This window comes from Cetorhinus maximus, chromosome 3 (genome assembly GCF_964194155.1).
Source record: "Cetorhinus maximus chromosome 3, sCetMax3.hap1.1, whole genome shotgun sequence".
Taxonomy (NCBI): Eukaryota; Metazoa; Chordata; class Chondrichthyes; order Lamniformes; family Cetorhinidae; genus Cetorhinus; species Cetorhinus maximus.
In genome coordinates, this window is record NC_135881.1 from 90,979,992 (window position 1) to 90,993,387 (window position 13,396).

General features: G+C 39.3%; 1 protein-coding gene across 4 annotated transcripts in view; it reads left to right on the plus strand.

Annotated features, from left to right (window-relative positions):
* Positions 1-13,396, plus strand: part of galnt1 (UDP-N-acetyl-alpha-D-galactosamine:polypeptide N-acetylgalactosaminyltransferase 1) — a 209,668-nt gene that overhangs the window by 124,037 nt on the left and 72,235 nt on the right. For all 4 annotated transcript variants that reach the window (XM_078538667.1, XM_078538668.1, XM_078538666.1 and 1 more), the window contains one exon: positions 7,407-7,573. In XM_078538667.1, coding sequence (XP_078394793.1) covers positions 7,407-7,573 — 167 coding nt within the window. The remainder of the gene's footprint in view (positions 1-7,406; positions 7,574-13,396) is intronic.

A 13,396-nucleotide genomic window follows, 5' to 3' on the forward strand; every position in this document is an offset into this window, starting at 1 on the left:
CCCTAATTTTAAAACAGTGCCCCGTAGTTCTGGACTCACTCACAAGAGGAAACATCCTTTCCACATCCACCTTGACAAAACCGTTCAGGATCTTATATACTTCAATCAAGTCACCTCTCCCTCTTCTAAACTCCAGTGGAAACAAGCCAGTCTGTCCAACCTTTCCTCATAAGGCAGCCAGCTCATTCCAGGTATCAATCTAGTAAACCTCCTTTGAACCGCCTTCAATGCATTTACATCCTTCCTTAAATAAGGAGACCAAAATTCCATACAGTATTCGAGATGTGGTTTCACTAGTGCCCTGTATAACTAAAACATAACATCCTTACTTTCATAAAAGCAAAAAACTGCAGATGCTGGAAATCCAAAACAAAAATAAAAATACCTGGAAAAACTCAGCATGTCTGGCAGCATCTGCGGAGGGGAACACAGTTAACGTTTCGAGTCCATATGACTCTTCAGCAGAACTAAGTAAAAATAGAAAAGAGGTGAAATATAAGCTGGTTTAGGGGGGTGAGTAGAGCTGGATAGAGGGCCAGTGATAGGTGGAGATAGCCAAAAGATGTCATAGACAAAAGGACAAAAAGGTGTTGAAGGTGGTGATATTATCTAAGGAATGTGCTAATTAAGGTAGAAAGCAGGACAAGCAAGGTACAGATAGCCCTAGTGGGGGTGGAGGGAAGGGGTCGAAATAGGCTAAAAGGTAGAGATAAAACAATGGATGAAAATACATTTAAAAATAATGGAAATAGGTGGGAAAAGAAAAATCTATATAAATTATTGGAAAAAAGGGGGATCGGAAAGGGGGTGGGGATGGAGGAGAGAGTTCACGATCTAAAATTGTTGAACTCAATATTCAGTCCGGAAGGCTGTAAAGTGCCTAGTCGGAAGATGAGGTGCTGTTCCTCCAATTTGCATTGGGCTTCACTGGAACAATGCAGCAGGCCAAGGACGGGCATGAGAGCAGGGTGGAGTGTTGAAATGGCAAGCGACAGGGAGGTCTGGGTCATGCTTGCGGACAGACCGAAGGTGTTCTGCAAAGCGGTCACCCAGTCTGCGTTTGGTCTCTCCAATGTACTGCATTCGTCGCTCCTGATGCGGTTTCCTCTACATTGGAGAGACCAAACGCAGACTGGGTGACCGCTTTGCAGAACACCTTCGGTCTGTCCGCAAGCCGACCTCCCTGTCGCTTGCCATTTCAACATTGAAATCCAGAGTCACCAATCAAACAAACTGCTCTGTTCTTGCTAGTGTCAGCCTTGGTTCATTGGTGGCACTTTTGCCTCTGAACCAGAAAGTTGCGGGTTCAATTCCCACTCCAGAGGATTGAGCACTTAATCTAGCCTGATACTTCAGTGCAGTACGGAGTGCTGTATGGTGAATGTTTTGTTTTTGGATGGTGACAAAATATGAGTGTTATTGCAGTTGCAACCATCCAGGTGAGTGGTGAGTATTCCGCCACAATTCTGACTTGAACATTTAATGGTGGAGAAGGGTTAGGAGTTAAGCCACTTGTCAACAAATACTTGGCATTGGTGTGGCAGGTCCCGTTAAGATTTGTGTCAATGCTGGTCCCTAAAATGTTGATGTTGAGGACCTGTGTCATGGTGGTATTGTTTAAGGTTAAGGAAGAATGCCTAAGCTTTTTTTTTGCTCAAGATGATCATTATCTGCCAATTATATGGCACAAATACCACATAGCACTTATCAGCCCAAGCCTGGATGTTATCCAGGCCCTACTGGAGGCTGGTAATATTCCATTATTTAAGGAATGTGAATGGAGCTGAACATTGCAATTGTCAGTGGACAGCTCCACTGTTGACCTTGTTATCTGCCAGAGTATTCCCTCCATTATGGTGGATAGTCAAACGTTTCATTGCATTTACTTGCAGAGGTTTTTGAAATAAGCAAGAATGTTAGATGCTGAAAGATATGATCTTCATTTATTAGAAAGTTTAAAACTCACTCTCATCTGCCCTTTTACTTTTACTTTCTGACTTGATAGATCTATATAGTGTTTCAGTGCTCACCCTATGACTTGGGGGAGGGGGGTGGTTCATTGCTGCCTTGTTTTGTCAAAGAACTAAGAAGGTGTAAAATGAGACATTCTAAACCACAGAGTGATGGAAGAGTGTTTGACCATGTAGGGATTGATTATCTTAGAATGGCTATAGCTTCAGGTATTTTCCTTGGGATGAATTATTGCTAATTGAATACGGAGTCTTTTTTTTTTGAAAGAATGAAGAAGCCATACCTATAGTTGCTGTAAAATTGCTGTAATCAATGTGTTTGATCAAATGAGCTTGAGATGGAACCTTGGGGATTTTGCAAAAGATATTGACTCTAGAGGGGCATCATTATTTTTGTGGGATGTCACAATATATTTTACTAAATACCATGTATATTTGCAGATTTCAGTTTCTGTAATCAAAAATCTTTTGTAAATATTTTTATGCAGAGAAGCTTGATGATAATAAACGCTCCTGTCCTTGATTTAGTCTGGTCCATGAAGCATCTCAAACAGGAAAACCACCTTAGATTCATTCTATATAGTAAAAGAATGAAGTTTCCAGTGTAACATTGTCTTTGTTTCATACTCCATCAGAGTCTCCATGAGAGTCCTCGATTTGAATCATAGAATGGTTACAGCAGAGAAGGAGGCTATTCAGCCCATCACATTTGTGCTTGCTCTCTGCAAAAGCAATTAATCTAGTCCCTGTACCATATGAATTTTTTTTGCCCAATTAACAAATTCTCTTTCAAAGGCTTCAATTGAATTTGCCTCCACCACACTCTTATACTGTGCATTCCAGATCTTAACCATTTGCATATAAAAAGTTTTTCATGATGTCGTTGCTGTTGCTTTTGCCAATCACCTTAAATCATTGTCCTTTAGTTCTGGATCCTTCCGCCAAAGGGAACACTTCCTCCTGATTTACTTTGTCCAGACCTCCCATGATTTTGAATACTTCTATGAAATGTCCTCTTAATCGTCTCTTCTCCAAGGAGAACAGCCTCAGCTTCTCCAGTCTATTCTTGTAGCTGTTGTTCCTCATCCCTGGGACCATTCTCGTGAATTTTCTCTGCACCCTCTCTGTTGTCCTGACATCTTTCCTAAAGTGTGATGTCCAGAACTGGACACACTACACCAATTCAGGCCAAACCAGTGTTTTATACAGGTTTATCATGACATCCTTGTATTTGTGCTCAATGCCTGTATTTCCGAAGCCCAGGATCCCATATGCCTTATTAATGGGATATGCTATGATCAATGAGGTCCCTCTGCTCCTCCACTCCCTTTAGATTAGTATCTTTTATTTCATATTGCCTGTCCTTGTTCTTCTGACAAAATGAGTCATTTCACACTTTTCTGCATTAAATTTCATCTACCACTTGTTTGCCCATTCCACTATCCTGTCTACATCCTCTTGAAGTTTACCACTATCCTCCTCAAGGTTCATAATATTTCCAAGTTTTGTGTCATCTACAAATTTTGAAGTTGTGCCCTGTACTCCCAAGTCTAAGTTATTATTTATATATAAAGAAAAATAGGGGTCCTAACACCAACCCTTGGGAAAGCCATTGTAAAGCTTTCCTACAGTCTGAAAAATGACAATTCGCAATACTCTGTTCCCTATCATTCAGCAAATTCTACATCCCAGCCACTACTGTCCCTTTTATTCCAAGAGCTCTAACTTTGTTGACAAACCTCTTATGTGGCACTTATGCCTTTGGAAGTCCATGTACTACACATCAACTGCATTACCCTCAACAACCTTCCCTGTTACCTCATCAAAAAACTCAACCCAGGTAATTAAACACGAGGGTGATATTCGAAAAGCTGGCCAATTGAATGGCTGCCTCCAGGAGTTCCATCCAATTAAGGCCAGAGAGTGGGCTTTATAGTGGGGTTCCCAGGGGTTGGTGTTAGGACCTCTGTTTTTCTTGATATATATTAATGACCTAGATTTGGGAGTACAAGGCACAACTTCAAAATTTGCAGGTGACACAAAGCTTGGGAGTATTATGAACCTTGAGGAGGATAGTGGCAAACTTCACGAGAATGGGTTGAAGCACCAATAGGAGGCCCTCTGGTACTGAAAGATCAGCAGTCCCACCACCATAGGTGGGGGCTGTCGATATAAGTAAGGAAAGAAGAGGGTGGAAGCACCCAATGAAGAAATTTTCAAAGCTTATAAAGAAAAAGTAATCGCCGCTGCCAGACTGTCATTGTAGAGGACAAACCCCCCTACAGTGGAAGCTGTTTCAGGAATGCCTTTTTCTTATACAAAATATATTTAAAAGCAAACTTGCAGAACAATTACCCCCTCCAACCCCACTCACCCCAAACCCCCATTTAAAAGTGTTTTTAAAAAAAATAGAAATTGTTATTTAGTTTACTAATCTGCACTTACAATATTATAAACTGCACTTTACCATTTATTTAATTGTAAGTACTTGTTGCATTTATTTCAAGACTTTCCCACATTCACTTTCATTACATTAAAGGTTATGCAAACCCAAAACAATGAAACAATTAAAGGTCTTTTAAAAATTAAAATCAGTTTTAAAAAGTGCTTAGGGACTTTAAAAAAACACTCATTACAACACTGCAAGGCTGCTGGACCTCAAGGGCCATTCCATCCACTGCTGACATCAAAAGGGACATGGCCTCAGCGTTTCTGCACCTCACCAGTACCCTTTGTGGCTCTCTTTGGTGATGGCTGTGCCCTTGCAGCCAGATAAACAGGTTCCTAAAGCTCCAATGCAAAAAGGTAAGGCTACAATTTAAATCACGGTCAGCAGAATAGGCCTCAGTCTCGCCACTGACCAGAAGACCTTAGCCAATATCTTTAAAACTTGAAATGTAGGCTGCATGTTCCTGAAATTCCCTTCTGTAATCTGCAATTCCTGACCTATAAGCTTCCAAGCCCTGTATCTGAACAGTGACCATTTAAAATTATCATCATGTAAATTGGCCCAAGTTCAACATAATGGTGCTTTGTAATATCTTCAAAGATGAATGGTTTACATCTGAAGTCATTTGTGAAAATTGCCCTAGTTTGCACACAAGAATAGGAACTTCAGTTTCAGAAATTGTAGCTGCCTAACAGAAGTGTTGTGCATTAATTTAGGTGAATCAATTACTAGATACAGTCAAGTATTATAAGCTAATCATTCAAGAAAATGAACAATTCTGCAGATCCTCAAATGGAATGCTACAAGAATTACATTGCAATCATTTGCATATTTACAAAACAGCAAGGAAAATGGCTGCTGGAATATATTGACATGTACAAGTATTGCCATACAAGTACTCACCTAAACTGAATCAAGTTATTCAAAAGCAATACATTGTTTTGAGTTTCTTGAGATTAATCTGAGACCTTTTTAAATACCTATTTTGAGAAACAAATTGTGAATACAAGTGTGCACTTTCTATTTGACTGTTTTTTTTGCTTTGGATATTTCCAGCTTGTTTTATTTTTGAGGCTACTTTTACTGGAGGAAATTTCATGTTGTTTTGTTAACTGCATCCAACTTAAATGTTATTGAAGGGGGACATTAAAAACCATGTGTAAAATAAGCAGTATGTTCTGAGTTACAAGTTGTTGCATGCTCCCTTTTCCCAGTGATGAGTTAAAAGAATAAGCGCAGAGATATTAAAATGTTGCAACAGTGTTCTTGTGATCAAGGAAGACACTTGGTCTAGAATGAATAATATGAAATGTGTCACGAGGCTATGAAAATATGATTTTTCAACTTTCAACTGACTGGAAATTTTGCAATTTGAAATGAGACAGAGTTTAAAAATGCAAGGCCACCTTCCAGAGTTAAGGTGAAAAACAAACAAATCACTGTCAGGGGATTGTGAAGAGAGAGACATTTCCTATAATTCAGAGACCCATTGAAACTCGTCACTGTCTAAGGAAGAGACATTAAAATGCCAAGTGTTGGATATTGAAACAATGGCTGCCACAGATAGATCCAGCCAAAACCCCTTGGAAATACACAATGGGTGAAGTATTTCATGCCCGGCTGCAGCCACTGCAAGAAAGTTTTTAGTAGAGGAAATAGGCTGAAAGCTGGTCTCTCTCTCACTCACTCTCTTTTGGAACAAGCATATTACCTGGATCAGAAGCCAATATTACTAGAAGTCCACCAGCGAACTGCGATCTTGGAACAATTGCAGCGTCTTCTACATCTGACCATATCCACGAAACCAGCTAAACCAAACTGGCTGTAATGTTTAAACATCTACACCTCAAGGACAATCAAAGGATACTTAACCGTATATATTCTTTAACTTTTTATTGGACTCTAACTTCCCTTATTTCTGATACCTTTGAGTGTGTGTGTGATGTTGTGTTTTTATTTTTTTCCTTTGCACTTCGTGGTTAATAAATTTTGACTAAAGAAAACCTTGTTTGATTGGCTCCTTATTGCTTACAGGTTCAATAGTTAAATACATTTGGATTCAGAAAATACATATCCTCACAAAAAAAGAAACTTAAACCTTTGTTGTGACCAACCATGGAGGTTGAATAGAGGGGAGCCAGTTCACCTCTTCTCACCTGGTCATAACAAATGCTAGATTAAATGGACAGTTGTGGAGTTTTGCTTGACTTAACTTTGGAATGAGGGAGAACTTCATTTAGAAGTTACATGAATTTGGGACAGACTATGATGAGGTGAATTATGTGTTATTTGTGGAATGGATGTTCTTGGACTGAATTTTTTTTCCAACCCCCACCTCCATGTTTTATGTACATTACAGTTTACATTTTTAACTGTTACCCCACACTTTTTTAAAAAAAGGTTTTTCACTGAACATTTTGAAATATTTCAGTAATGTGATAAGATACGTTTATAAATGGGTCAAGTATTATTTTCTTCCACAAAATCACCGAGGATTTGACTTTGTTTTGTTCAGAACGATGGTAATCCATATTCTAGCAAATGACATTGCTTTTTTTTCTAATAAAGGCCACATGTATGCTTATCTTGTAATAGTATCCAGTTATTATTTAAAGACAGGAATTATAGTACTTTTTAAAAAATCATTCATGAATTGTGAAACCGATGTTCACTACTTGAAAATGATTTCCTGCAGCGGTGTTGCTATACTGGCATATTTACTGTATATTTTTCTTGTCTGCTTGACTTCATTTTTATTTTTGATCCCAGTCTGTTTCAACAATTTTTATAGTATAATTTGTACACAATGTAATTTGAGCTCACCTTGTGCATCTGAAACTGCACATGTACATTTTTGCTTACTGGACATTTCTGCCATTCAGCCATTCGTCAGAAGCTGATGTGTCTAGGAGAGGTTTATGTAAAAGATAGTATGTAAAAAGCACTTTGTTTGCACATTACCCTATGTTTGTCTGTTTCCTTTTTAGATGTAAAACAAAAGTATATCCTGATGGCCTGCCAAAGACAAGTGTGGTGATAGTTTTTCACAATGAAGCGTGGAGCACTCTGTTACGCACTGTGCACAGTGTGATAAACCGGTCGCCGCGGCATTTATTAGAGGAGATTATCCTGGTGGATGACGCCAGTGAAAGAGGTAAGATAACATTTCCATATAGTAAGGGAAGTAGCTGTCAAAGATTCCTAAAAATATCAAGGGTAAAAGTTTGGAAAGGAAGTGAACAGACAAGATGTTTCCAGTGCATGGATTCTAGTGTTTAAATCTTATTTGACAGCAGTTGAAACAAAATATCCTTGGTGAGGCAAACAGGCTTTATGTCACATATGGTAGCAGTTCACCAACAATGTTTAGCATGATGAGGCTAAATTTCACTTGCTTTGGTTTTATTTCCCTATTGCAATAATTCAAAGTCAAAGTGTATTTAATTATATGTATACTAATCTTATAGAACAAAATAAAACAAAATATGTAGCAAAATGATAAAGAGCATGATTCAACAAATACAAAGCAAAAGAAAATACCCTACCCTTAATTGTAATGTTCTGCTATACCTTTGACTTAACACACATTGCTTATGGACTCCACTAATTTTTTTATGGAATATGGGCAACGCTGACAAGTTTGCAGATATTGGCCTATCATAACAGGTGCCTTGAGAAAGTGATGGTTTGTCTTTCTCTTTCACCATTACAACCTCTGTAATGATGTACTGCCATGCTGGTAGGCACAGTATTGTAGGGTCTCTGCTATTGGACTGAGCAAGTTGTAAATTCAGATCCCTTCGTGGCAAGTTGTAAAATTGAATTCTATATATCTGGTAATTTGTGAACTGACACACAGAAAAAAATGATTACAAAACCTATTGAAACCAAATGGTTTACATACCACGCCTCCCAGTCCAGGCCTATATAAGATTCTAGTCCCACGTTATGTGGTTGACTTTAATGACCACTGAAGTGGCCTAACAAGCTACTGTGTTGTAAACTAGTACAGAAACTTTGCAATGTTATCTAACAGAAACTTTTTTCAAAAATCACCTTTAATAACCTGTTTTCTGTTGTACTTTTTATACTGCCTCGAAAGTCATTGCCATACAAATCATGCATCTTTAGAATATGGTGATTCATGAGCAAAATTACCCCTGAGAAATGTAACCTCTCTAAATTTTGCATATAAATATTGGTACACTCCTGTGAAGCATATGAATAAGATCTAGAGCTATTGAACTTTTTTTCTGTACTACAACGTAATCCTAGCGATCAAAGAAGTGACACTCACTGTGTAGATCACCTTTTCCCCCCCGCCGCCACAAAGTATGTACCACATGCTGGGTGAATGTTTGGTACTTCTGGATATCTCTATCAGGAGGACATGCAGGTCGGACTCCCTGAAGAATTGTTGCCTTTTTCTTAAGTATGCTTGTACACTCCATGCCTAGGTTGTTTGATTACTCCTATGCTTCTTTGTAAGATAGCATGTTTTATATCCAACTCTGCATCACAACTTCACCTCCCTCCTGGCTATTTCCACTCACTGTTTTGGCAACCAGCCAGAGCATGCTCGGTGGTCTAACTCCTGCCTGTTAACATATTTTCTGTGCTTTCCATTACCTACCCACAACCAGTCCCACTTCCCAATAATCTAATTAAATGCATCAGCTGTTTTGATAATTAGTCAATAATGGACTTCAATATCTAATACTCATAATTGCAGTTTATCAGTATAGCCTTAAAGACAAAAATCAATTCTTCATGCTGTTAATTATAATACAAATTTATTGCTAAAAAAGCATATTTTCAGTTTGTTGGTGCAAATATAATGGTTTATTTTAAAACAAACAGTCCACTAGCTGTTGATTACCCTGGGAGACTTTCTTTCACACACTGTCACTGAAAGCATTGGGTATTTCAAAAACAAAACAACTTTTATTTATATAGTGCCTTTAACATAATTAAATGTCCCAAGGCACTTCGCAGGAGTATTCTGAAACAAAGTATGATTCCGAGCCATGCAAGGAGATATTAAATCAGTTTGGTCAAATAGGTGGGCTTTTAAGGAGTTTCTTAAGGGAGGAAAATGAGGCAGAGAGGTATAGGCAGGGTATTCCAGAGCTTGGGGCCTAGGCAACTGAAGGTGCTACTACCAATGATGGATTGATTTAAGTCAGGGATGCACAAGAGACCAGAATTAGAGGGATACATGTATCATGGAGGGTTATGAGGCTGGAGGAGATTAAATAGATGGGAGGGGTGAGGCCGTGGAAAGATTTGAAAACAAGGATGAGAATTTTAGATCAAGACATTGCTTGACTGGGAGTAAATGTAAATCAGCGAGCACAGGGGTAATAGGTAAACAGCACTTGGTGCAAACTAAAACACAGGTATCAGAGTTTTGGATGACCGCCAGCTTATGGAGAGTAAAATGTGGGAGACCAGCCAGGAGTACATTGGAATAGTCAAGTATGGAGATAACAAATGTCAATGTCATATTAATTACATTGTTGAGGTTTAATGGCAATGACATTGTTGAGGTTTAATGGCAATGACATTGTTGAGGTTTAATGGCAATGACACTGTTGAACAGGTGATGAGTATGTGTATACCTATCGAATGTTTTTGTGGTGTAGTAGTAATCGGGTTCGCTTCACACGTGAAAGCTCCCCAGTTCGGAACTGCACAGGAACGTTATAAATGGGAATAGCTGGGACACTGGGGGCTGGAGTAGTGTTGATTGCGAACTAACTTAATAAGCTCTCTCCAGCAAAGAAAGCAGCTGTGTGTTGGTTTTAACTTCACTAACCACATGGATCTGGTTAACAGCAAAGGCATGAATGAGGATTTCAACAGCAGATGAGTTGAGGTGGGGCAAAGTCGGATGTGTTATGGAGGTGAAAATAGGCCTCCTTGGTGATGGCATGAATATGAGGTGGGAGCTCATCTCCAGGGTCAGCTGTGATATCAAGGTTGTGAACAGACTAGCTTAATCTTAGGCTGTTGCCAGAAAGAGGAATGGAATCGGTAGCTAGGGAACAGAGTTTGGAGTGGGGACAGAAAACGATGGTTTCAGTCTTCCCAATATTTAATTCACAGAAATTTCTGCTAATCCAGCTCCGGATGTCGGAAAAGCAGTCTGATAATTTAACAACAGTGGATGAGTCAGAAGAGTTGGTGATGAGGTAGAGCTGGGTGGCGTTAGCGTACATATGAAAACTAATTGGGTGACTTCTGAGGAAACATCTAACATTATTAATCAGCTATTCTCAGTTGCAATCAACAAGTATGAGTTAGGCGCACATTGTGATTCCCCTAACCTGTGTTCAAGGGCTATCCTATTTAACCCTCTTAAGTGCTTTCTGATATTTTCAGAAGTAATTAACAATTTTGCATAATGCTTATGATACACTACCATTTCACCACTGAACCCCTTTGTCTCCTGGCAGAACTGAGGGAGAGCTTGTCATATATGGTGGGGTGTGTGGGGGGGGGGAGGTGGGTGGGTGGGGTGGAGGGGGGTGTTGCAGTCAGACTGCAAGGTTTGAATCATCAAAGGATTAAGTGAAAAAGCAGGCATTTTGAAATGGAAATGGACGAACTAAGTGAGACAAGTGAATAGGTTAGAGCTAACATTTGCAGTTGTAGATAAGTTGAGAGGTTGTTTGATTTTCAAAGGATGTTTTACAACTGGCAAGATAAATAAGGCAAAGTTATTAAGTTTATTTTTCCCAAAAGTGCTGGCCATAAGAACAGCATAAAAGATTTTTATATTATAAGGAAAGTAAATTCCAAAGAAAGGTTGAAACAATGGGATTTACGGTTCAAAAGGGAGAAAATACATTTAAGGAAAGATTGAAAGCTGTAGGTGAGTGGCCATGAAAGATGGACTGTGTAAAATTGACCTGTGAAGAAGCAGCCTTTAGTCACCCAAGAGGAGTGTTTGCTTCTTCCAGAGAGCAAGGTTTTGTTAAAAGCCTTGGAATTCCATTGTCGAGTGAGAGGAAGAGAGAAGCTGTGAAATACCTCCCTTATAGCAACAGTGGGTGCTTGTGGTATTTTGCTGGGTGTTTGGTAGATTAAGAATCAATTTGGACTGTTGCCTGAAAGGGGTGTGTATTTGGCAGTCTAGTTAAGTAGAAATCTTTTGGGAACTGTTATAAAACTGAATTTAACTGTGCAACTGTAATCTTGTGTGTTTAATTTTTTGTTTTCTTTTGTTAATAAATGTTTTAATTTAACCTTTAAAATCTCCAAAGGTGATAGTGGACTCTACTTCTGACTTCAGTGTACATACCTTCTCGTAATAAATACAAATTGCAAAATCATTGCAATGATAGCTTGGCCAAGTTTCCCTTTGGGATTTGGTCAGCCTGGCAAATACCACATGCCATATCACAACAGGCCTCAACACCACTTTCCTGCTTGTCCCCATAATCCTTGACCCCCTTGTAGATCAAAAATCTGTCTTAACTCAGCCTTGAATATGTTCAATGACCCAGCCTCCACTGCCTTCTGGGGTAGAGAATTCCAAAGATTAATGACACTTTCAGAGAAGAAATTCCTCCTCATTTCTATCTCAAATGGAAAACCCCTTATTTGGAAGCTGTGTCCCCTAGTTCAAGATTCCCCCATGAAGGGAAACACCCTCTCAGCATTCACCCTGTTGAGCCTTCTTGACCGGGTAAGCTACCTTGTCAAAAGGAAAAGCAAGATTAATAGAACAATTCAGAAAGAATGATAAGAACTTACATTTAATGCTGTTTAATATTTCAGGAAGTTACAAACTGCTTCATGGCCAATGAAGCACTTTTTGAAGCATAGTCACTGTTGTAAAGTAGGAAAGGTGGTACAATGAGATGATGCTCAGTTTTATTGATGTTAGTTATAGTATAGATATTGGCCATGAGATTAGGGTAATTTCCTCAAATCTCCACTCAGCTGAAAATCGGAAGAAAAGAATTGGTGAACAATGGTGTGGTCACCTGAGTCACAATCTGCAAATTTGAGGACAAGGAGGGAAAATGCGTCACCATGGTCATTATCACATTCACAGAGCTTGTCATTTGTGGTACTGACTTGGGCCATTTTGGTACAATATTGAGCAGAAAGGTGATTGGACAGCTTCAAACAGGAAGTTCCAAAAAAGATGGGGTTAGGTCTAATGGCAAGACATCCCTGCGGGACATGTGTGGAGATTGATGAGAAGCTAGAGTGAGAGGTGGGTTCATGGCTTTGACAATGAAGAGCCAGCATAAGGCTTGTCTTGGTGGGCAATGGGAATAGAGAGGCAGCAAAGGTAGCTATATGGCTGGTCTCAATCATAATAAAGGAATAGGTAAGCTCCTCACACTCATTGTAGAACCTAAAAATAAATGAATAGGTATGGGCGTCGAGGAGATATAATAATGTCTATAATGTTATTGGAAATTATTTTAAAATGGAGCTTAGTGATGCCTGTGTGTGTGTCTTAATTGGATTAAATTCAACTTTCCCAACATTAATTGGGATAGACATAGTGTTAAGGGCTTGGATGGAGTGGATTTCTTGACATGTGCACAGGAGAACTTTTTAGGTCAATATGTAAAGGGCCAACAAGGGACGGTGCATTGCTGGACCTAATTCTGGGGAATGAATCCTGACAGGTGGCTGAGGTGGTGGTGGGGGAGCATTTTAGTGATAGCGACCACAATATGGTACAGTTTAAGTTTGTTATGGACAAAGAAACAGACAAGTTGCAAAAAAATGTTTTGGATTGGGGGAGAGTGGATTTTAGTAAAATAAGGCAGAATATGGCCAAGGTAGACTGGGAACAGCTGCTTGTGGGGAAATCTACAGAGGAGCAGTAGGGGGCGTTCAAAAAGAAAATGGGGAGGGTACAGCTCAACATGTTCCCTCTAGGGTGATAGGAAGGAGTAACAAGCCCAGAGAACCATGGATGACTAGAGATATTCAGGTTGCGATGAGA